The sequence below is a fragment of the Antennarius striatus genome, chromosome 7 (genome assembly GCF_040054535.1).
Source record: "Antennarius striatus isolate MH-2024 chromosome 7, ASM4005453v1, whole genome shotgun sequence".
Lineage (NCBI taxonomy): Eukaryota > Metazoa > Chordata > Actinopteri > Lophiiformes > Antennariidae > Antennarius > Antennarius striatus.
The window spans coordinates 11,744,821-11,771,603 of NC_090782.1; the positions used below are offsets into that span (position 1 = coordinate 11,744,821).

At 40.4% G+C, this 26,783-nt stretch overlaps 1 protein-coding gene across 1 annotated transcript in view; it reads left to right on the top strand.

The window, feature by feature from the left end:
* Positions 1-25,333, top strand: part of gabrb3 (gamma-aminobutyric acid type A receptor subunit beta3) — a 47,162-nt gene extending 21,829 nt beyond the window's left edge. The window contains exons 5-10 of the mRNA XM_068318892.1: positions 12,225-12,445; positions 14,014-14,096; positions 14,607-14,744; positions 15,147-15,299; positions 21,230-21,468; positions 23,168-25,333. Of these exons, the coding sequence (XP_068174993.1) occupies positions 12,225-12,445; positions 14,014-14,096; positions 14,607-14,744; positions 15,147-15,299; positions 21,230-21,468; positions 23,168-23,506 (1,173 nt within the window). The 3' untranslated portion in view covers positions 23,507-25,333. The remainder of the gene's footprint in view (positions 1-12,224; positions 12,446-14,013; positions 14,097-14,606; positions 14,745-15,146; positions 15,300-21,229; positions 21,469-23,167) is intronic.
* The last annotated feature ends 1,450 nt before the right edge of the window (positions 25,334-26,783 follow it).

Consider the following 26,783-nt stretch of genomic DNA (forward strand, 5'->3'; position numbering starts at 1 on the left):
AAGATACTGAATATGTCACCAACATTGTTTTCCAATTTACATGTACGTAATTAATTAATTGTAATTGTAAGATGCAAACAAAAATTGCAAATAAGGCAATCATATTTTGTTTCTCACTTCTTTTACTTCAACTTATCAGCATCTACATCTACAGTAGTGCCAAGTATTTGTACTTTTTATTTGCTGCGTTCTTTCCCATCTGCATCTATGAATGTTGATAAATTGTTAAGAATTGGTCCAGATGGTTCTGCCAAGAAACCTGGCAACCCTCATGTTCTCATTTATAGTGTTCAGTGGATCCATAAGTAATTTGTAAATACTTAGTAATTTTATTTAGGTTCATTTGTAACAGATTATTACTCGAAACAGATAGTTACATTTTCAAAGCTAGAAACTCAATACCTTTTAATGTCACTGGATTTAACTGATCTGTAACATGTTAATTATTACCTACTAATAAAGTAACAAGTTAAAACTTCTACCCTACTTATGAGATGATTATTTAAAAAAAACATTTTGAATCTAGAAAACAGGTAACATTCAACAACTAACACAACAATTTGAATTTAGTATGTATTTAGTATTTAGTATTAACAAAAGGGGTTTTGTGGCACTGTAAGAGTGCCATCTAACCACTTTTGTCATCAGCTGTATCATAGTATGGCTTCTTGTATGGTTTTACATCTGGTTCATTGGCTGTGACTCTAGCACATCCCCAATAATCCTGTTAGCAGACGAGGTCAGTAAGTTGTGCTGCTATGTCATCTTCTTTCAGATATAAAAACAAATTGGACCTTCAGAGGTGTGTGTCAGCATGCATGCACAAGTGTGTTAAGGTTGGCACACCATGGGCTCTACAGTATAACAGTCTGTATGCCATCTATCATTGGTCCGAACTGCTGACAGAGCTTGATGCCTTGTCACATGCTACCGAGAGGAAATAGCCCTGACATGCTGCCCTGACAAGTTTGTGTGATGAAATGTACCTGCGCTGCATTTTAATGCATCTCCACACACCAGCAGAGTGTGGCTTAGTGAGAACCGCTGGATTTCTGTCTTTTGTTTTTTTTCCAAGTAATTTTGAAGTGGCTGCGTTTTAGATGTGATTCCCTGTGGCACACATTTTTTACACCTCTCATTAGCTTTGAAAATCTCATCTGTTACCATAGGTCTCATTAGCCACACCTATTGTCCATGCAGACACCCCACCATCTTTAACTGGAGAGTCACAGGTTGTATTTACTGTATAAAAGCATCCCTCTTCAGTAGGGATCATATCAAGCTCTGTGTATTAAGGGTCCTAGGCTTACAGATGGGACAGAGAGAAATAGATTCTTTCAGTGACGGAGGATCTAGTCAATCTCCCAGTGGCCCTCCAGCATATGCAGTAAATGATTTGCTCATGACAACAAATTCATCCTGTCCATGAGGTACTGCATGCTTGATGTGCCAGATGTCCAAAAATATCCATCCTGATGGAGTATCAAAAGTGCAGGAACCAACAGAATCACGAATCACGCTTTTAATCTACAGAGCTCTGAGGCAAAGTGACCTCACATCAGAACTGCTTCCATTTATTTTGTATCTGGAGCTGTAGATCACTTTATTCAGTATCCTGAACATCTAGCCCCACCAGCCCGCTGGTACATTATCTGAGCCAGCTATTTTTGGATTCTTTCTTGGTGAATTCTGGTTGCTTCTCTAAAGTTTTTGACATTTGAAGCTTCACCTCATATTGTTCTCACTAGAGCATCTCAAAGATTCCAGTTAGTCAATATGCTTATGTGATTGACTCTCACTGAAAAAAATCATCAGGTCCAAAATCTTTGACCTAATGTTAAACTGAGGCCTGCTGCACTGAATAAATTCAGCTACCATTTCAAGCTGTCTCTTTGATCAGGTTTTTCATTTATACTGGATATCTGCTGTTGCCAAGGCCAGTCTAATCTACAGTATATACTATATATTCACTTCAGTGTTGATTACATAGACTGTATGTCTGTATGTCTTGATCCAAATGCTGATTTACGTAATAGATTTTGTAATTGTTTGGAGATGAACTTCACAAATCATCACCTGTGTTTTTTGGTGTGAAGCCAAAACTAGGTGTGTTAATTATGCTTGCATATTTCTGTGTTTGGAACTCACAGAATCTTTAGAGCAGTAGTTCTTAGCCTTGTTGGAGCTACGGAACCCTGCATGTTTCATTTGCTCACTCACCGAACCCTTCTTTAGTAAAAAAAAAAGTAAAAAAAAAAAAGGAAAAAAAAAAAAAAAAATTATATATATATATATATATATATATATATATATATATATATATATATGTACAGCTCCGCGGTACACTGGCGTCGTGCCCAGAGTGTCCCCCGCCTCACGCCCTGAGACTGCCAGGATAGGCACTGGCTACCCCGCGACCTGCGTTAGCGGATTAAGCGGGTTGGAAGATGAATGAATATATATGCACACACACACACACACACATATATATATATATATAGCAAAAATATTCAAACTGAAGATACTGAATACGTCACCAACATTGTTTTCCAATTTACATGTACTTAATTAATTAATTGTAATTGTAATATGCAAAGAAAGTACTGTATATGTTTTACTGGTGTATGTAATGAATTGTGCATTAATGCAACTTTTTTCAAAGAACAAAACCAAGACATTGAATGAATTCACATGAAATTTACCTACCTACAAATCAGTGTGACTTCTGCTGTTGTTACTGAGAGACCAGTTCAGATATGCGTGGCTTCACCTTGACAAGTGCTACTCTTATGTTATTTTCACAGCAAAGTCTGTTTCTTTTGTTTTTCATGTACCTTAAGGACGTTTTCCTTTATTTGTGCCAGTGCCAGACTAGAGTTGTTCAACTTGACATTGCAAATCATGCAGAACGCTGACACCCATCATGTTCCGTTATACAGTACATGTAAATTCACGTTGCTCATATTCGTCCGACCACTTTCTGTTTTTGCTCAACATAGTTACTATGAATTAAAATATTAAGGAAGCAATCATATGACGTACCATCATGACAGGCATAAATCGACTACTGAGTGTGCAGAATCCTCTGTAGCACACGTAGGCTAATCGATGTAGCGTGATCACCTGCAGCCAGTGATGGCTAAGGGGGGCGTGTCATCACAAATTGACACAATGTGTCAAACGTACACAGTGATTCGTGTATGTTCGGCAAAAACACCCGACACATCGTGTTTTGTCTTGACCTCCGTCTCCGCCGAACCCCTGAGACCGACTCACCGAACCCCTACGGTTCGATCAAACCCAGGTTAAGAACCACTGCTTTAGAGTGTAAGATGTACACCATATCTCCTGGATATTCATATGCAGGTATTACTCAACATATGAATATCAAAATTTGTTGCGAGAGGCTGTTCATGAGTTGAATTAAAGTTGAATAAGTCGTTATTTATTGAATTTCAATCTATAATCACCATTTCAGTTCATTTTAATTTTAAATCACGCTTTAATCCACTGAGGAATTCCACCACACTGACGTGAATTATGTGCTGATGTGCTTCCTGTGCTGATGTCATCAAAAGTCCTACACACCACTTATGTTTGATTACTCTGTTTTACTTCCATTAAGTTTCTCAGCTAACTCGACCAATAGTTAACATCAAATAGCAAAACATTCAGAGTTCAGCGTCAGTTAATGCTTCCAGGCAGAAACCCACCCGAAAACACATTTCCCCCATTGTTTAGTTCCAACAGGGGGACAACTTGACCACATAAAAACAACACATGCTAAAAAAAACAATATAGGTGCAGGTCATTTCAAAGTGGCATCTTTCTTTATTATATGTCGGTTTTTAAAAAATATTAATAAAAAATATTAATAAAATTTACGTTACTTCAGTTAACTTGACCACTATCTTCACTATCCTTTGCTTTGACATCCATGATAAACAGTAAAGTATCCAAGGAAGCCTGACACTCTGAGATGTTCACATAGACAACAAACAGCAGCAAGATGGGGAGACGAGTGTTGGAGCTGCGTGAACGCATCGGTGCTGCCCTTATGGGGGTTGTGGCAGAACGCGGAACTGCATGACAATAGTCCTGCGTTTGTTCTTGTCTCCGAATGTTCGTAAATTGAATGTTTGTAAGTTGAGCACTACTTTCCAATAATGCAGTTACATTTCTCTGAAGAAGATCTAAAGATCTGTTTGAATTCGATAAGTAATTTTAGAGGTTAATAGTTATCCAGAAACTTCTGGTGTTCAGTGGTTGGTGGTAGAAGTGTAATATTTGCAGAGCACCTGGCATGTCATCCAGATTGAAATGGAGCGGGACACAAATGACAGCTGAGTGAGTGATGACTCCGGTGCCCATTCAGATAACTGAAGGCTTCATATTGATGTATGGCTGAAGATTAGACCTGCTTGTCATCTGCAGCACAGCTTGATTGAAAAGACATCTGTCAGCTAAGCCTCACGGTACTTCCATGAGTGAAGCTGTAACTTTGTGGACAGACTGAGACAAAGCAAAGCTGAACGGTATATACTCTTGACTATATGTCAAATAAATCTTGGTCTTATTCATATTTTTAAATGTTTTTATAATAATAAAACTTCCGTTACTTCTGAGTCTCTCTGAGGCATCATTGACAGATTGTTTGTTTGTCCCAATATAGGTGTATTTGTGCACATGCATGGTCTTATGTGTTATTTAAAGTAGCTTTTAACCTCTTCATAGGATCAGAGACTGCATTTAGTTAATCACTCTCAGTCTGTGCTCAGTCTAGATCGGATCAGTGCTTTAAGAGGAGTGAGAAACTACTGTATAACAAGGTCCTGTTGTAGGACTCTTTCTTTAGAAGTACTCCACAGGGAAATCCTCTCTGAATGGCCCCATCACACTCTGTCTGTTCCTGTTCGTCAAGATCTGTTTCCCAACTAGTAGGCTATTGGTTACAGTTTAATGGGTAGACCTGAATGTGGTAGCTTCTTATGTAAAGTGTACCAAGGACGTGTATTAGCCAGTGTTGAGTCATCAGTGAGAATCAACCAAGCAAACATGTTACAAGGATGCTGGTACAAACTTATGACAGCAATCTATGGGCCAATAGTAGTTTTGCACATACATTCACTCATTTCTAAAGTACATTTATTTGATATATTGGCAATTAATATATATTCACTACTTGATTTATTAATCAGTAGTAGTTCTAATGTTGATCTGATTTCCTGCTTTGTGTGTTGTTGAACGTCTGTGCGTGGTGCAACCCCTTGCGTTTGTCTATACTGTATGTGATTGAAAGATTTTTAACAACCAACATACTGAGTGAACTTTTGAGAGTTATTTTCACTATAAAATCAAAACTACAGTATTTAGAGCTTAGCACTAAATTAATGTAGTCTAAGATACAGTAATCAGAGTACAATCGTTCTTCAAAGAAGTGAGGACCATGAAGGTGTTGGAAGTTGGCTTCCCTGCGGTCGGAGTCACACGAGGTATTCTCCCAGTATAGCCTGTGTGGGCGAGCTGCAGAGTTTGTAGTCAAGGAAAGGAGATTAATATATTTCTGCCATTACTCACTCTCATCTCTATATTTAACATGGGAGTTAAGATTTCTATTTATCCTCCATATTGTCATATTTTTAAATTACACCACGCCAGCTAGACAATCATGTTACAGTCAAAGAAAATGCAGTGTCTTTGTCTTTATTATGGATCTTTCCTTCAGAAGTGATCCCCCACAGCTACTTTTTTTTAAAGAACCACCTGTACATGAACATAAAGCACCTCGAGCTATAAAGCAGGTCCTCCCAAAGGCATTGTTACACATTTATCCAGCAGCCACACTTAGTCAGCTGGAAGATGGATCCATCACATGCTGGAACACCTATCCGTTATGACATTTCTGACATTATCCACCTTCTGCCTGGAGTTAAAACTCACACTACAGATGTTCTCCCTAATTTATATTGAAGGTTTAGTCAAAAAGTATCCACATATTCCACCAGATAGCCTCAGTCTGCAGCTACTCACCCCCCCCAAAAATGCTAGAAATACTGGTGCGGTCCTTTATATAACATGCTGAGTTTTCTACTTTGCTGGAACAATTCTGTGTTTAGTGTTGCACAATTGTAGGACTTGACCCTGCAGGAATATAAAACCTCTGTGTAACACGGCTCTTCTACTGGCTCTCTGAGAGAGTGCTGAAAATAAAAATAGTTTAAGTGCTTTTAGTGAGTTAATATACCTGATTCAGGTGAAAGCAGCCAAGGTTGAAGAACTGAACAGTATAATCTTTACACCTACACCTAAAACAGAAAATACTGTTCATGCTTAATACAAAGCATCTGTCATTTAGCTACAGAGTTTTCATTCGGGCATTATATATGAAAAGGTTCTATGAGAATATATCTCATCAAATTGCTGTGAGACTTATCATCTCAGTGGTAAACCTGCCTCCTGACTATGTCTCATCTGTTGACTTCCTCTGGCAGCAGGATGTCTAATTAAGTCCTGCACAGGACACACCAGATTTTTTTTTTCACCCAAGATTGCTTTTTCCACAGCAGCAGGCGAGCTGCGTGAATAGAAGACTTGCTGTTAACCATCAAAACCAATGTAGTACAAAACAATGGTTCAAGAGTGGTGGCTTTACTATCTGCAGTTACCAGAGGGGAAATGCCTCTGTGTTTCTCAAGCATGTGTGGTTGTCATGAGATGACTGGGATCCTTGAAAGGGAGATTGTCCATCAGTCAAATAATGAGGTTGTTCTCTCAGACACATTAAAAATAAAGAGAGAAAATTGTCAAATAGGTGGTAAAGATCACTTCAACATGCTTTAGACCTGGGCAGCATGCCCAACAAAAGTTGGCTCTTAATGCATGCATTAGAAAAGCAAATACATTTTACTGGTGCCCTGTTGTGGTGTGCTGCAACAAATGAAATAACTGACTGTATATCAAACTTTGAAATTGTATTCACACACTCAGTCACATTCTTTGACATCAGGTCTCTGAGTAACTGATCATTTTAGAGATGTTTCATTCATGTGTTTTCCTGTGATTAACTACGTCCTATCTCATGTAAATCTTTGGCTGGTAATCATTGTGTATGTTTCCCAAGTAGATTGTGACTTCTGTCCAACCGATGAGTGATTGAAAAGTTGAATCCTAAGACTTTTATTAATCTACTGAGCTCCAACCCTCAACTACAAAAACAGTTCAGCTGCATCTGCTTCAATAAACTACGAAACTTACAGGAAGACTGTCATTAGGAATAAAGAATAAAATCATTTCATGAAAGGTGGTGTAAAACATTATGTGGGAGGATACAGAAACTGAATTTATTAATGGATGGTTAGTAAAAAATATATATAGCACATGTTTGAAATCTACTGGGAAAAATTTGACGTCTCATGGAGTGATGAATTAACCCCTCTTGCATGGGCCCAGCGTTTGTGAGTGCTATTCCTGTATTCCCAGCAGATATCCTGGCGTTAAGTTGACGTAGACAATGTTTGACTGGCAGACAGTAACCACATCAGAGCACTAGTCTGTGCACTGTGCAAACCCAAGATAACACGAGTCCCACTGGACCTCATTTACTCACTAGTGCTGAGAACAAGCCCCTTTGTGTCACTTATGTTCTTCATATCTGACAGCAAACAACACCCCTCTTTGGGCACATAAACATAAATAAGAGGAAGGAGTATCGAGATGTATTTTTAAAATGTAGGCTACTTCCTTGTAATCTTTAGTCATTTGATCGTAGTGGAGGTTCCAGTCATGGCTTGTTTGTAATAACTGCTCAGTATCAGAGACTGTAGGAACAACGCCATAATTAAAGATCTCCAGTGCTCCACCTGGAGAGTAAGTTCTGAGCACTCATGAAGATCAATCCTATGTTAAAGATTGATCTTTAATGCAAGTGCAGACAACAGGAGAGCTGAACAAATCCATAAAGAAAAGTCGAAACAGCAAAGAACAAAAAGAATACCGACACTTATTAAAACTGGAAATAATTTTGAAAATTTTTTATATACAAGTCTGATCCTCGAAGGGAAATTAAGAGCACACTGTAGTTAGTAAATTCTTCAATCAAACGCATGCGTACTTGTTAGTGTGTACAGGCCCCTGTAGCACACACACACACACACACACACACACACACACACACACACACACACACACATGCCTGTAGGCATGTAAAGGGAGGTTGAGTGGCGGGTTAGGGTGCGCCCCAAATGAGCAACTTGTAAAAGGGGATGGCGCCTTGCTCAAGGGCGCCTCGGCAGTGCTCCGGAGGTGAGCTGACACCTCCCACTGTCAGCTCACACTCCGAGGTGGGCGGGAGCGGGAATCGAATCGCCGATCTTGGGAACATTGGACGACCCGCTCTACCGCTAAGCCAATGCTGCCCCTACACAGTATGGAGTAATACAGGAAATGACAGGAGCAGGTAGGAGGCAAAGCACATGACCTGACAACAGCAGACATACACTGGGAACAGGTGGCAAGGAGACAGTCAGACAGGTGGTGATGAACAATCAGACAGTTCTCTACAAAGAATCTGTCACATTGATTTTTAAAGAACATTTTACATTTAAAAAAACAAAAAACAAGTTGTCAGTGCTTCATACATGTCAAGCTCATGCGTGAAACAAAATCTCAAAATCAATATTAAATGGAAGTGATCTAGGACCGTATTAATTAAACCATAGAAAAAGATAGATAAAGAGATAGATACCGTGGTGCACTGGCATCGCGCCCGGAGTTTCCCCCGCGTCACGCCCTCAGTCAGCTGGGATAGGCCCCAGCTCCCCATGACTTGCAACAGCGGATGAAGGATAAATGATGAATGAATGAAAATAGATAGACGGACAGACAGATACTATATCTAACTATCTTACATCATGAGAGGAATTAGAAGATGATACATGAAAACTATTCTGATAATCATTTCTAATGTTTATCATTTGATAGTGCTTTTGCAGTTTTATATTTTTAAATGTCTGTAACAGCAGATTCCTGCTGCTAACTCTGTGTGGATTCACTTGTTCCATCAAGTAGTATGACGGAAAGAGAACTGAGTAAAACATCAGACACCTGAGATAATTACTCCTGTCTCTCTGACACCATTCCCCAATCTAGCCCTTTTCTAACCACAACACCCCACAGGATGGGGTTGTGCTTTCTGCTGGTCACCACTGGGACTGGTGCCTCAGGAATTAAGACCTTTTGTCAGTTTTAGCGCTGTTAGCGTAAGCTAGCCAATCTAGCGTACAACATGTTCATTAAATTTGGAAATGAGATGGAAAAGTACACATGGATGAGAGAAAAAGAAAGTTGCAAGTACAATGGATTGACTCTTTGTCAGAACTCAGAGCTCAAGAAATTTAAAAAGTCGTCACCATGGTTTTTCTTTTTCAGCCATTTGCTGGCTCCCTCATGTGGCACACAAATTTTGGTAAATCATTCATCTTCTTGAAGATGAAATGACCGTAATCATCGTGTAATTGAAAAGTGAGATACATTCTGGACAAGACGCCAGCTCATCACAGATCCACACTCTATGGAAAATTTACAGCAAGCAGTTCAATATAAGTTTCATATTTTCTGAGGTAAAGCCTGAGAACCTGTAGAGAACCCATGCAGACACAAGGAGAAGGTACAAACTCTTCACAGAAAAGTCCCAGGTGGAACTGAATCAGTAAGGCAACAGTGCTACCTGGTGCCCCTCTTTACTGCCCAAATTTTGGAAAATTACTGGGACTATTTTAATTGAAAGTGTATGATCAGATATTGTTTGCTTATTAATTCAATGTTTATTCTGCACTGGTATTATAGAAAACTATTCCCAACAGTCTTAACCACTACAAAGTCAGTGGTAATAAAATTAATGTACATTTACAAACAAAGAGCTTTATGGAGAATAAGAACAAATATTACACAGTAAATCAGAAAAATTCTTATTGCTGAAGTACATGGAGCCTCATAGAAAATCTTTCTGTCTGTGAAAAGAGAACAGAAGTTATTTTTGCATAAGACAGGCAGTCAAAAATATTTTCACAAGTGAGTTAGTTGTTGGATCAGGGCTGCTTCCTGTCGCCTAACTGTAAGGCCTCTTCAGGGAACACACGGAGGCCTGGATTAGAGCCCTGTGGGACACGGCAGGTTAGTCAGCATGAGGGTGTAGTGTTCCGTGTGTTATGTGGTATGTGATTTTTTTTTTTCCGAGATGCTAAATCAGTCTATAAGACGCCAAAGTCGACTGCTGCGCTGGGATCTGAAGATGAAGAACAGATTGGAATAGCCGTGGTCCAGACTTGGAGTAAGAGGGTTGATAGTAGAGCAGCTCATGTGTGAAGTTGACTCACCCCGCCCACACCTCTGCTCCATGTGGGAGAGAGCGTAATGACAGCAGGATCGATCTATCTGTCTGTCTGTCTGTCTGTCTGTCTGTCTGTCTGTCTGTCTGTCTGTCTGTCTGTCTGTCTGTCTGTCTGTCTGTCTGTCTGTCTGTCTGTCTGTCTGTCTGTCTGTCTGTCTGTCTGTCTGTCTGTCTGTCTGTCTGTCTGTCTGTCTGTCTGTCTGTCTGTCTGTCTGTCTGTCTGTCTGTCTACCTACCTATCTACCTACCTACCTACCTATCTATCTAAAGGCCTCTCTACACACACTTAAGAAATAAAACCCAGCAGTTATACCTAATTACATCGACTACTGTAAAGCCTACACCTACTCTGAGAACTTGAAAAATGGTCTATGACCCATTTTTTATATAACATTTTAGTCAGTGGTATCATTAATCATATTTCAACTGTCAAAATACTCTGTGTAACAAAAAAGGCAATTAAATGGTTGAAAACCCACAGCTTCAGTAACTAGTGGCAACTTTTTCCATGTGGTATGACTGGAGACTAAATGTGTCTCCTGAGTTACACACACTCACGCACACACACACTGAATAATTCATAGAAATCAATATTATATTATTCTTTCAGTTAAATCATTTAGTGTAATACATTTCAAACAGAAAACAAGTCTATACTTCATACGACGGCTTCACTCCTCTGGTGCTGTCTATAATGCACTGAGGGTAAATATTGGAATTCTTTATATTTGTCTAAAATGAGGTTCCCTAATTGACAAACTGTGGGGTCCTATAATTAGAAAGAAACACTGCTATTGATTTTTACATCCCAAGGAAATTTAGGTATTTTTACAATTTATGACATGTCATTACAGCAGAGCATTTAGATGTAGGCATTTTCAGTGCTAGCCAAGTTTTTGTTTATTTCCTGAGACCTGCTTATTTATTTAAAAGGACATTAGTCAGCAGAACAACGCCAGGCAAGCAATAAAGAGCTCCATTAAAGGCCTGGAAAAGCTTTTGTGTTCTGATGGATTCACTTGTGGAACTGGCTACAAACAAATGTCAAATAAATTATTAAAATAGCCTCATGACATTGCATGTATGCCTGGTAATATGTCTGTTTGTCCATCTTTCTTTTGTCACTTTTTTTTTTTTTTATCCATCACTGAGCTAAAGCTATGCATTCATGCTGTACCTGCAGGACCGGGAGTCTCTTGAGGTTGAGATTGTGCAGCTGGCAGAACTTTCTCATTGAGACTTGAAGTCTGATCACTCAGAAGATTCTAATGAGACAGCCATTTGTCAATCTTGCAACTATCACTTTTTTCACTTCTGGATTTGAGAAATCTTCACCTTGCTCAATGTTAGAAGGACAGGCATAAAAAATGTTAGCCTGGAAAGAAATTTGCTCAGTTGAGTGAACTTCCATTTTACTGAAATCAATAAATCAAAACCAACTGTCTGTGAAACAAGTGAGAACCATCATTCTGCCGCTATGATTCTGATTGAGAATAATACAAACAACAAGAGCACAAATTATGTTTAGTGTTATGGAACTGGAGAATCACTAAAAAACGTGCTATTTTTTTGGATTTTATGCAAAGAAGATGATGAAACTCTTTCTTCAGTGCTTGTGAATAATTATATTTTCTCACATGAATTGCCAGAAACTATACTTATAGAGTCAGAGAACAACATTTTTTTACAGTGGTTTTTTTTTGTCATTTGGCTCCCAGCCAGTCTTTTTTGTCTGTGCTCTACCCTCTGGTTTTTACTGCATCCACCACAGTGTGGTAGTAGAATTAGATTCTACTTTTAGAGTGTAACCGTGCTCTTTTGTCTGCACCCCCTCCAGGACTACACTCTGACGATGTACTTCCAGCAGTACTGGAGAGATAAGAGGCTGGCCTATGCAGGGATCCCTCTCAACCTGACTCTGGACAACAGAGTAGCGGACCAGCTCTGGGTCCCAGACACCTACTTCCTCAACGACAAGAAGTCCTTTGTTCATGGTGTCACTGTCAAGAACCGCATGATTCGGCTACACCCGGATGGTACTGTTCTTTACGGCCTCAGGTAAGAACTGTGGTTACCTTGACAACCCACACGTAGGTCCTCTCAGTTTATTTCATAGTTTCCCCAAAGCCTTTACTCATGGAGACTACACAGTGTTCATGCTTTTGTTTTAATCTAATGTCATGTTATTACAAACGCTGGTGAGGAGGTTTCTCTCCATATATGTGTAATCACCCATCCCCAACAGTTGTTATGGAATGGCTGTACTCAGAACAGCAAGTCCACTTACCCAGCAGCAGAGTAGATCACTGGTACACAACCTTCTTTGCACCACGGACCAGTTTAACGTCAGACAACATTTTCACGGACCGGCCTTTAAAGGCAGGTAAACACAACAAAATGAAATAATACAACCAGCATAAAAGCTGTTTTTTTTTTCTAAATATGATAATAAACTGGAATCCAGTGCTTATCAACTTTATTGGCAGTGTCCTCGTAACATAACACCAACGTTGGTTTCTTGTTTGTTTTGCTAGCTTGTGAGTTTCAATATAGTGGTAATGTATTCTGTGTTTGCAGCTGGAGCATCCCCTTTAAGAAGGTAGTCATGTGACTGAGGCAAGCCTCTTGACAAGCGTCAAGTGACTCATAGACAGACGTGGAGGACAGAATCCCCAAAAAACCATCGTTCAGAATCAGATCACAAATGAAACGGAAAAAAAGTTCTGTATTCTTTCTGTGCGTCCCGGTACCAGTTGATCAACAGACCGGTACTGGTTGACGGCCCGGAGGTTGGGGACCACTGCTGTAGATCATGTGTTCTGAAAAGAAAAATGGATTTAAATGAACTACAAGTTATGCCTTACTCCTGTGTCCAAGAAAAAAACTTCAGTCATTTGTTTGTGATTGAAAACTCATTTCAAGTTTGAGTGTAAAAAAATGATGAGTTGAGATGAATGGAATAAACAACTGGAATTATTTATTTATAATTATTTAACACATATGACTGCACTCCACTGCAGTAGGGCTACTTGTGGAAAGATTTGATCACTGATTGCAGCTACAGGCATATTTATCCATACAAGTTTGCACACAAACAGTTGTATTCACACATTTCAACATTTTCAACACAATTTTCAACAACCAGACCACTGCCCACTGTAGTTTAATGAGCGCCAAGCAATCCATTGTTCATGCTCTCAGGTTATATTTATTCTTATCACTTGCATCACATGTCTTTATGCTATCATTTAGGAGGCTGCCAATGAAATGTGTTTTTTTCTGCTGTCATGCTAATGCTTGTTAATGTAGTGGCTCTCCTTTCAGGTCATGCCTCTTAAATTAATCTGGGCTGAGGATAGGATTGTCAGAGTATGACTGCAGGTCTCTAAACCATCAGCACAAACTGACAGGGACTCTTGACTTCCAAACATAGAATGAATGTCACTGTACAGCAAAGACGTTTGGGTCTCAATGAGTTTTAAAATCAATTTTTTGTCTTGTCAAATGTAATCTAGCACATCTCTTTGTATTTGCTATTTTCCAGCATTTGACACAATCATTCAAACAACTTAAAGCAAGGCGGCCCGAGTAATGTATATCTGTGCTGTGGCTTCACTTTGATTCAGAATCACAACGACAGCAGCCTGTATGATGGATCTGAGGAGATACCCGCTGGATGAACAGAACTGCACTCTGGAAATTGAGAGTTGTAAGTTAAAGCCTCACTCCTCATCTCATGGAGACAGAAACTGCACAGGAATTGCATTTGATTTATTAAACAGTCGTATCTCATTCAGATTGCCTGCTTCGCTCCCCCCAGTCAGACCCACTGTGTCCATTCTGGTTCCGACCAGACGGTGGATTCTAGAGTAGACCACATTACAGCTTCATCTGACTCCACCCGTCATCATGATAATATATGGCTATCTGCGCTAACACTGTTGATAATTATGGCTCCCATGCATGTTCTAGAAGTCTGTCTGCCCGCTGTGACACACATGCCCATGATTTACATCTCATGTAATCAGCAGTCATATCCAGGCGGGTCTGTGTGATTCAGAAGAGTTACTGTAAATCAGGGGGAGCAATTAGGCTCCCAGATTACACTGCAGCAAATACAAATATATTAGTAATTCAAGCTCGCTAACAAAATGAGACAGCTGCGTTTCCCAATTCATTTCTGCTCACATGAATCACACCTTCCCTGTTGGCTGTGCAGATGGCTACACAACAGACGACATAGAGTTCTACTGGAAAGGAGGAGAGACGGCCGTGACTGGAGTGACAAGAATCGAGCTCCCTCAGTTCTCCATAGTCGACTACAAACTGGTTTCCAGGAACGTGGTCTTTTCCACTGGTGGGTTCAGGCTGGGTTGCTCATTATGTGTTTTCTGTCTTTGGTCTCCATGTTGTGAAGTGATAAAGTCTCTCGTGTGAATCAGTGATGAAACTTGTGAATTTTACATTTTTCTCTACTATTGCATTTACACACACACACACACACACACACACACACACACACACACACACACACACACACACACACACACACACACACACACACACACACACACACACACACACACACACATAGCATCAAAGTTTCAAAAGATGATTTGCAATTAGCACCATGCTTGTATGTTTCCATGGTGATGGAATAAATTCGCAAGCCATTGCCATAGGAACCAAAACAGAATGCTAGACACCCCCTCACTCCTCTTGAATTAAAGAGGGCTTTCTTCGCTGTGCTTTCCTGCAGGTGCCTACCCTCGACTGTCTCTGAGCTTCAAGCTGAAGCGAAACATCGGATACTTCATCCTGCAGACGTACATGCCCTCTATCCTTATCACCATCTTGTCCTGGGTGTCGTTCTGGATAAATTACGATGCCTCTGCTGCCAGAGTTGCATTAGGTATGACGTTTACCACGCAGTGGGTTGACCTCAGTTTCACATTCAGTCACATGTCATTTGTGCTGCACAGAGATCCTGCAGTTTGCTGTTCAATGTGGATGTGCAGTGAACAATGTGTTACAAAAACTCATTTAGACTTTTTTGAAATATGAAAATCATTTTATTATTTACGTGTGATTGGCGTAGCAAAGGTGAAAAATATGACAGCATTTCAGAATCATTCTTTAAAACATGGTTAGAGCCTTTTTTTCAATACTTTATTGATCCCTGGGGGGACATTTTTCTGTGCATTTGACTGATCCCTAAGGAGCAATGAGCAGGTCTTATGGAACAGGTTGGGGTTAAGTAGCTCACATGTCGATTCGGGCTCAAACGACCAACCTTGCAATAAATGGAAGACAATTTTTTCACCTAATCCACAGCTTTTCCAAAAGTTAAAGATGTCATGAGGTACATGGCCTTCATTGTCATGGGAATCTATTATTTTCATGACCTAACCTGTTTTAAGCAACTTGAAGCTCTAATCAGTCATTTACCACACCACTTATTTAACCAGGTACACACCATTAAAATGGAGCCTGATAGAGAAAACAGAACTCGTAGGGCAGATTCCAGAGGAAAGCATCTCTGACTGGTTTGAATTTGTGTGTGTGTCCCTCACTGGAAGTGAACTTTTTCTTCACCTGTCATTTGGTCGGCTGTCATTTGCAAAATGTTTTTATCAAAGAGATCCACTACAGAGTTAATGTTATGAATGCCCTGTGGTTCCTCACCTATCCCACCCACCCTTATGTAATGTCCATTATTTTGTTTAACAGAAATAAGGAACTTTTTTGACATCTTCTAATCCAAATTATAACTTAAATGCCCTCTAGCAAATTTCAGAATTCTTTATGCCATAACTGGGCTTGTTATCAGACGCCCAGGGTCAGTGGTGTTGAGGATCATCAGTTTCATTCACATGACTTGTATAAGCAACATCAGTTCTGAATTCTCTTAAGTCATATGCATTTAGATAAATAAAATGTTTTACCATGGCTGTATTTTCATTCCAGCCTTTTTGGGGCTGCTAGCTCTGTCGTGTGATAGGAGGCTGACCTGGATCTAACAATCACACCTTCCACATGCCTCTGGGAGTGAAACAGTAAGAGGCTCAGGTCACCACAGGAAAACACCTTCCTACACCAGAGCACATTGATCTCTAATGGAATATTGACCCAAATGAGAGTTGTCATAAATCATCTATTCACTGCTATGTAAGAAGGATAATGTTATCATAGCATGGAATTAAAAAATTATTGAACTGTGTTTACAGTCACCTGCTCAGCTGGTACATTTGTGGGACAGAATTGTTCAGGGGACAGTGAGGACTCCACAGTGAGAAGACTGCTGTCTGAGACACGGAACAATCATTGCAGTTAAAACCATTTACTGTCATTTACTGTGTAGGACCCAAATGCGAAGCACGTGAGGCAAGAGAAAAAAAAATTATTTAACAAAAATGTTGAGAGATGGTGGACCAAATGACCAGGCTGAGGAGGGGGGGGGGGGCAGGAGGTAAGTAGTTGAAGCAGGCAGGTGGGCTGGAAAGTGATCAGGCAACAGGCAGCAGACCGGAACTACAAACATGGAGAGAACAGAGTTACCACAAGTCAAGGTTTGAGTCACGAGAGCCACGGTGATGATACTGACTAGCAGTCCAAACGAAACAAACTGGCGATGAATGGTGGGAAGCTGGTCCTCATGAAGGTCTGGAAAATGGAAGACAGGTGTGCTGCTCTGCTGCCAGGAGTGGCAACACACAGGTAGGTGGGACCCAGGTGTGACACCAAGGGGGAGAGAGTGAGAAGGAGCAACTGCCAATCCTGACATTTGAAAATTCTAGGTGGTGATTTACTGCAAGTTTCCATCCGCTCTACCATTATGTTCACATGAGTATCCTCAGGCAAAATAAATTTGCAGGGATATGTAACTGGCCTCAAAAATGAACGGAGGGAAATTCCATTTGAGCTGAGGTGAAGGTCTGTGTGAGTCTCACTGTATGTGTAGATATGTGGAGACAAATCTCTCCTCAGATTCACAGTAATATTCCACAATTCCCCCTCAGTGTAAAGAGGAAGATGAGAACAAGCTTCTCTTCTCTGACAGTTGAAGCACTGGATTTAGACGTGACAACTGTCCCCGGTAAATAAAGCTGAATCAGCTGTTATTCATGTAGCCGTTTAGCTTGCTGATGTTTTTTAAATGATTGTAGTTTAAAATTTGAAATGACAGTATTGTACAGAAATAATAGGATTATTATTGTTTTTATTATTATAGTATGGCATATTTGGCATAATGTTTTAAGCTGCATGGTTGTTTTTTACACATCATGTTCATTGACAGGCTGTGACGATGAGGAACAGCATGTTTTTATCTAATGTAATACTAAACAGGGTAACGTTTTCAGTATCATTGTTTTAAATGTCCATTGTTAAAGTAATAACTGTGATAGAGATTTCTTATTAGAGTGTGTCGCTGAAAACTAATGAAGTCAGCCAAAGTCTTCTTTGGTCTTTTAAGCATCATTAGTAATACTGGAAGTAGAGCTATTTCACTGAACACATGAAGATTGCAGTTTGTAAACAGCAGATAAACATTGTTTAAATATTTTGTCAATGTCTGTATAGCCTGACTGTCATTGGTTCACCCCTGAACAGAACCGATGTGATGAGTTCTTAAGCTAGAATTGCTGGGTGGGTGGGTTAGGTAAATTATCCTCTATTAGAATAGTGACATGCATGTAGTAGTCGTAAAGATAGCAATAATCATTTGTACATGTGAACATGTGTATAAATAATATACTGTAAGTTAATTTGAATGTCCCCAGACTCCCTTAGGAAGTAGGTCGGTTTTTTGAGTGGATAGGTTTGTGGGGACATCACAAGTTTTTGAAACAGTGCTCAAGGTGAGGTGGTGCAGTGGGTAGCGCTGTCGCCGCACAGCAAGGCGGTTGCGGGTTAGAGTCCCGCTCTGTTTCCATGTTCTCCCAGTGTCTGCGTGGATTCTGTCCAGGTTCTCCGGCTTCCTCCCACCTCCAAAAACATGTGCTTCAGGTTTATTGTCCGGTCTCAAATTGCCCCATGAAAGTAAATGTATGCGTATGTGGTTGTCTCTGTCTCTGTGTGGCTCCGCGGTGCACTGGCGTCACACCGAGAGGGTCCCCTGCCTCACACCCCCAGTCTGCTGGAACAGGCCGCAGTGGGTCCTGACAATGAATGAATGAATGTTCAAGGTGAATTCTTAACTACCAATGTGTTATTTTTTGGCTTTATATTATATTAGAGCACTGGTCTCTTGTCCCGGCGATGTGTTTATGTATTTATGCAGAGGGCTGAACGTGGCACACGGGACACACATTATTATGGTGTCAGTTGTGATCCGATGGTGTCAAAGGTATGATCAGATCCCCCAGGATGGGTGTTCACAGCAGATACCATCAGTTTGTGCTGATTTAATGTTAACGACAACAAACTGAGTTGTTGTTGCCCTGAAAACACTTTGGTTCATACTTACAGAGTAACTCCTCTGAGACTGCAGAGATTTTAGATTTTTTGTCCGTGTTCTGCAGAAATCAATCTCATAAAACCACGGCGTCCCCCCCCCCCCAAACACACACACACACACAGAGGACTGTAGTGTGCAGCATTTTTATTTTAATTATGTAAGCCTGAGTCGACAGAAATAGACTCGTCATCCTGGTCGGTGAGCCTTTCAGGAGACACAAAACAACACGGGCACATTTGTTGTTGCTGCTGCACATTATGGAGGGAATTACTACACTACTGAGTATTTGCTGAGTCTGGTTGCTCCTGGCTTCCTTATAGAGGAACACGTCCTGCTCATCCAAGTAAGTCAGTTCAGACTCGCCAATAACATGAATCCTGGAACGTCATCATAACAGTCTTGAAAGGTTTTCATGCTTTTCTTTATGACTTGGGTTTGATATAGATCTGAGATAACGGATTTTTTACACATACTGTATCTCATTTATAATGTTATAGAGAGAAAAAAACTTTTCTGTTCCATTGACAGCAAAAAATGATGGTAAATGTGAATGCTGAAAATAAATGTATTAATATGGGAATCATAACATGTTTAAACATTTTACCATCCATTAGTTATTATTTGGTCCAGTTGGCGCATCAGTGATGAGACTAAGAAAAAAACTCAAATATACTCAACAAAAATATAAACGCAACACTTTTGTTTTTGCTCTCATTTTTCATGAGATGGACTTAAAGATCTAAAATTCATTCCAGAACACAATATTACCATTTCTCTCAAACATTGTTCACAAATCTGTCTAAATGTGTGGTAGTGACCACTTCCGCTTTGCTGAGATAATCCATCCCACCTCACAGGTGTGCTACATCAAGATGCTGATCTTACATCATGATGAGTGCACAGGTGTACCTTATACTGCCCACAATAAAAGGCCACTCTGAAATGTGCAGGGTTTTCTTACTTTATTGGGGGTCTGGGGACTCAGAACCAGTCAGTATCTGGTGTGACCACCATTTGCCTCATGCAGTGCAACACATCTTCGCATAGAGTTTATCAGATTGTCAGTTGTGGCCTGTGGAATGTTGGTCCACTCCTCTTCAATGGCTGTGCAAAGTTGCTGGATATTTGTGGGAACTAGTACACGCTGTCGTATACGCCGGTCAAGCACATCCCAAACATGCTGAATGGGTGACATGTCCATGCAAGAAGTGGGACATTTTCAGCTTCCAAGAATTGTGTACAGATCATTGCAACATGGGACCGTGCATTATCTTGCTGAAACATGATGTGATGTTCATGGATGTATGGCACAACAATGGGCCTCAGGATCTCATCACGGTATCTCTTTGCATTCAAAATGCCATCAATAAAATGCACCTGTGCTCTTCGTCCATAGCACATTCCTGCCCATACCATAACCCCACCCTCACCATGGGCCACTCGATCCACAACATTGACATCAGCAAAGCGCTCACCCACATGACGCCACACACGCTGTCTGCCATCTGCCCTGAACAATGTAAACCGAGATTCATCCGTGAAGAGAACACCTCTCCAACGTGCCAGACGCCATCGATTGTGAGCATTTGCCCACTCAAGTCTGTTATGGCGACGATCTGGAGTCAGTCAAGACCCCGATGAGGACGACGAGCATTCAGTTGAGCTTCCCTGAGACGGTTTCTGACAGTTTGTGCAGAAATTGTTTGGTTATGCAAACCAATTGTTTCAGCAGCTGTCTGAGTGGCTGGTCTCAGAGGATCTTGGAGGTGAACCTGCTGGAAATGGAGGTCCTGGGCTGGTGTGGTTACATGTGGTCTGCGGTTGTGAGGCTGGTTGGATGTACTGCCATTTTCTCTGAAACGCCTTTGGAGACCGCTTATGGTGGAGAAATGGACATTCAATGCATGAGTAACAGATCTGGTTGACATTCCAGCTGTCAGCATGCCAATTGCACTCTCCCTCAATGCTTGTGGCATCTGTGGCATTTTGCTGTGAGACAAAACTGCGCATTTCAGGGTGGCCTTTTACTGTGGGCAGTATAAGGTACACCTGTGCACTAATCATGGTGTCAGATCAGCATCTTGATGTGGCACACCTGTGAGGTGGGATGGATTATCTCAGCAAAGCAGAAGTGGTCGCTATCACACATTTAGACAGATTTGTGAACAATGTTTGAGAGAAATGGTAATATTGTGTATCTGGAATGAATTATAGATCCACCTAATGAAAAATGGGAGCAAAAACAAAAGTGTTGCGTTTTTATTTTTGTTGAGTGTGTAAAGCAGAGGCTGTTTCACTGGCAGACACAAAAACATGGAACAAAAAGAAATTCTGTGTGAATTAACATTGGTTATGATTAAGCTTATTTGTGGGTTTCTTCCCAGGGATCACCACTGTCCTTACCATGACAACTATCAACACCCATCTAAGAGAGACTCTGCCCAAAATTCCCTACGTCAAAGCGATAGACATGTACCTGATGGGCTGCTTCGTCTTCGTCTTCCTGGCCCTGCTGGAGTATGCCTTTGTCAACTACATCTTCTTTGGAAGAGGTCCTCAGATGCAGAAGAAACTTGCAGACAAGGCGCTAAAGACGAATAATGACAAATTTGATAAACCCAAGGTGAGAAGAGCGTCACGTGCGCTAGAGTCTGTCGTCTGTTTAGAGCCACAGGCATTTTAAACTAACTGCAGTAAAGCCAGTCCTTATAATGTAAAGCCTATTATTTCAGTTTCCACCTGTGGTACCGACTGTTCTGTTCATGTGGTGTGATGTATATAGCAGTGTCTTTAAGATTCTATATGTCTGTATCCATTTCCCAAAGGCAGCAGGTCTGGAGGTCCACAGCTTCAAATGCTAAAGTAAACCCTGTAGTCAGATTGAGATTAAATATCTAATCTTTCTGCAAATAATAAGAAAGGTTTATACTCAGTAGAGACAGATTGTAGAATGTGGACATACACTGTGTACATATCATGCACATTGGTAGAAATTAATCACTTGGATCAAATGATGTCACGCTCTGTGTCAACCGTAGTCTTGTTCAGACCACTTCCTCCTTCTCACCCAGCCTCTGAGTAAAACCTCAAACGAAAAGGTTTGTGTTTGTGTTTCTCCTGGCTAGTCCTTTCTGGAGGGACGCAATTGCAAGTCTTCATGTGTTAAACAGTCCAATCAGGTAAAGGGGCGTCATCACTCACGGCGGGTGAGTGGCTGTCACAGCCTGTGTGTCACATCTACAAAACCTCCTCTGAAACTTTGCTGCTGCACAGCAAAGTTGGACCTCCTCATTTCAAGATGAACGTGTTTAATCACAACATCTCAACCAACCATTTCTGTCTGTATGTTTTGTCTTTCTCTTCACCTCTGTGGTTTCACCTTCTTGTCGTCTGAATATGTTCGTGGCCTTTATATCCTCTGAGTAAACCCAAGCACACATTCATTATTATTTCTAATTTCCATTACCATAAAAACATTGTAGAATTATGAAATGTTTAAGTAATTTCTGTTTTATCAGCACCATCATCATATTAACATTTTTTCATATATATCTGTTACCATAAAAACTGAAAGACACTGTTTTTCAGTGTTTTTCAATACAGAATAAAAAAAATGTTTTCTTTATGAAAATATACATAATGAATGAAGGAAGGAAGATCTGTAGATCTGTTGTTGCTGAAAAAGGTTTACCATTTATCCACTAATTCAAGTACACCTGGATGTGTTACGTATGAGAGTTAATCAGATCAGATTCAAGAGAAAACTCCAAATAAGACAAATGAGAAGATTTTATTCTAGTTTTGTAGAATGAGTTTTCACACATTCCACAAAGTTATTCACATAAATTTCTTGTGATAAATAAATGTTGATATCTTTGTTTCATCACACATCTGAAAGATTTAACAAAAGGAGGTTTTTTATCATGCAAGTGAGGTGTGAGTTCATCCTGTTTTTATGGGGTAAGAAAAATATATTCGCCAAGTCACCTCCTCTCACGTCACCACCATATTTTTGTTCATACTGTGCTTCTATTTTTGCCACATGTCTGAATGATTTATATGTTTTGTGTGGAAAGCAATAGTTGTCATGACACGAGTATTACAGCCATCCAGTCCAACCTTGAGCTGATTTGTGCGAAGTGATTTAATTTTGGGAGAAGAAACCTGTTTTTGAAGGCCGCTCTCTGTTTCTCAGGCTGCAATCTGTCAGCCTTCTAGAAGACGGCGGCACGAGGCCTGAGGCGCGCTGCGCCTGTGTCATCAGTCACCAAAGCCTCAGCGCTGGGCCCATTTTTAACAGCATTCCTGTCTATTGTGTGTAGGTCGACTCCCAGGGGAACATTTTGCTGACAACCTTGGAGATCCACAACGAAGTGGGAGGAAATGAGATCACAACCACCGTGAGCGAGACCCACAACTCTTCCTCCATGATGTTTGACAACTCGGGGGTCCAGTACAGGAAGCCCAGCACGCCGCGAGAGGCGAGCCTGGATAGAAACGCACATTTAAAGAAAACCCGCCTGCGGAGGAGATCCTCGCAGCTCAAAATCAAAATCCCAGACCTGACCGATGTGAACACCATCGACAGATGGTCACGGATAATATTCCCTTTCACCTTCTCCCTCTTCAACTTAATCTACTGGCTTTACTACGTCAATTAATGCACTGATGTTTTCAACTCATTTCTCTCCTCATTTTAAGGAACAGAATAGTCGTTTCTGTCATTGTGAGTCAGGACAATGACAGAACTGTCACTCACTGATTCTGTATCTGGACAGTCACAGGGAATTATGAACAGATGTGTTTCACAGCGATGGACTGTATATCACTGTCTGCTCTGACATCTCAGGAGCCGGGCGGCCTCATAGGATGAGGCACAGACTCTCTCCAGTGTTCACACAACAACCCCTTAGGTGTGTTAATAAAACTGTACCCATACAGCATTAAGTGGGGGTTGATGAAATACCACGTGCTACTCATGATGAGATAGCTGACAAAGCCTCATCACATTGCTGATCGTTAATGTGCACAAGGACAAATACGATCACTGAATTCTGAACTTTGAGTTTGAGATCTGGAAGTCATTTACAAAGAAACACTTCTTATTTGAATGTGCTGGTAGGATAGAGGTCGCTGTCGTGCATGCTAGCTCTGTGAAGCGCTGGTTAGTGTAGCTTTGCTTTAACATGACTCCTAAAATCTCAAACTGATTTGCCTCCAGATGTTCACTGTTTTTGTTTTTTTTCAGTCGACACTGGGACTGCTGGGACTCCCTTCTATGATTATCAGGGCAATTAGCCGTGTGCTAAGATGTCAAGCAGTAGCTTTGATTTAAAGGTCAGAGGGTGATGGGATCCATACCAGCATTTTTTAAAATAGTCATTCACTGCTGTTATTTATGGGGTATTTAAACATCTTGGTAACCGTGCTTATGTTTTAAGATCTACAACAGAGTCAGTTGACTTAGCATAGCATGAAGACTACAAACATGCTAACCACCATTAATCCACAACCTTAATGGATCACTGGGTAGCCCGCCAAATGAGTTCTATTTAATGAACATAAATGCTTGAACTGCACATCTTGTGACTATTTTCTGGTCAGAACAGATTTCCACAGCTTGTCATGTTTACTTTTGTGTATCTCCAGATTAAACAACCTTTATTCATCAGTGAGCTTTAGAAGAGCTAGGTATAACTAGCTACGTTCCTATGTTTCCATTTCTTATGCTAAGCTAGGGTAAATGGCTGCTGCGCAGTGAGAGCACAAACGCAAGACATCCAAACTTGTTTCTTTTGCCAATGATTAAAGGAGAAATTTGTAAGATACCACCAGATTTTCAGTTCAGAGCATTCATACAATGAACTAACATGATCACATGATCAAAAAGAGCATAGAAAGCTATCTGGTTATTATACTGCAGCCATGCTTACTGCACTGAACCAGCTATCCTCAGGCTTTCTTGTCATGACACCACCCATACAGGTGCACCGGCAGTCCATGTTACTACAACCTAAGTGTACAAACAAGCCAAACGATCAAAACGTCAAGGAAGAAAATATTCTCTCACCTTTATCCTTAGGAAACAGTAAAGGACAACCATACAGCCTGAGTTCCAGAAAGCTATCATTGGTTGCTATAGCAACAGCGATGGATAACTGCAACTAACAATATAGTAGCAGGCTATATTCATGGCGGTGATGTCCTGCCCTAATATACAGTACCTGAAGCTAAGCATTTTACAAATTGCTCCTTTTAAGCATGTGGTATACCCAACAACAGATGGACAGGAGACAGGTCCCAGTTTGTGTTCTCACTTCACTTTGACTCATAATATTTGCGGCATTTAGTGAATTCACTACAGAATTCATGTCAACTTTCGGACTACATGTTTTAGATGGGTATGTGCAAATTTCAGTCAACTTTCAGATTTATTACTTCCACATGAAATGTAATGTAAATACTGTGACTCAGAACATTGTCTCTCATTTCACCTCATGACATCGTTGTCAACAGTGTTTTGCTCGATGATTTCATGCTTTGCTGGTTTGTTTCGTTAGTCTTTACACAACATTATATTTTCCTATCCTTGTTGTAAATACAAAACACATTACCGCTTGTGTTATTACTCCTTCCTGCAGAAGAAGATCATGTGACATGCTGTGAAGAGGAATTGGTGATGGGGGGGTTACACAGTATCTGTCGACATACACAGCATGCAACGCACCATCTGCACTGCTCGACTGAGCGGCTTGCAGCGCGTAGGAGTGACACCACCTGTCAGGAGTCCATGCAGCTCAAAGACGCCTGTGTGCTGCTGCCTGACGGACTCCAGCATCCTGTTACACATCAAAATCCATGTCCAAAAAAACAGGCTTCAGTTTTTTGCTGTAGTTGAATCTCCTGCATATGCTCCCTTCAAATGGTTGCTCAGTACGGTAAGTACACACTGAGTTTGATGGCCAAGAGGTGTCTACATTGCTGCTGTGTTTCATTTTCAACAGAACATTTACTGGCAGTGATCTGTCGTTAATCACACATAGCAGCAAAGTTTCTCACAGAAATGAGGACATTAATGGGTGTTCATCCGTTTCTCTAACTGCTATACACTAACAATAGAAATGATTGATGACATTATAACAGCTGTACTTATATTTGATATCTTAATACATTAGCAAGTCCTTTATATACTTTAAATTTCTTCATGAAAAAAGTCTATTTACATGGATCTTTAAATCTATTTGAAATGTTTCTGGAACTCAAGAAGAAATAGCATTTTATTCTTCTACAACTTATTACAGGTTTTTCTGTTTGACTCAAGGTCCTTCTTGATAGATTCCTTCTGACCTTCAGCTGTATTCGTTTGTTAGCTCCACCATAGAGAATGATAAAAGACAGAGTTCATCAATCATTAGTGCTTCTTCACATCAATGGTCAAATAAAGCCGAATCCTAACAAATCTACATGATCAACATCTGCTATATAATGTAAATCACAAATTAACTTTATACCTTATACAATAGATGCCTTACAGTAAGTTGCCATGCATTAAATAACTCAGTTGTCTGAAAAAACTATATATTGAGTATACTGAAAAACGTTAGATGCATAAACGCAAATTGAGAGCGATTGGGCATGGAGTTATTGTTTTTGAATTACAAGTTGATAAATATGGGGTTAAATAGCTTGGAGAACAGAGACATTAATAGTAATAAAACTCAAAGACCTCACAAAAAAATTCCTGGCCCGTTAAATGTAAAGCATTTTATGAGTAATTGTGATCAACACCAGCTTTATGCAGCCACACAAACTGGTGCTAGGCTTAACTGGATGGGTCTGTGAGGTGGAGCTGCATGCTAAACTCTAATATGTGCAGCAACATCCATATCAGGGTGGACATAGGTGAGGCATGAATCTACATTCCATCCATTTACCACC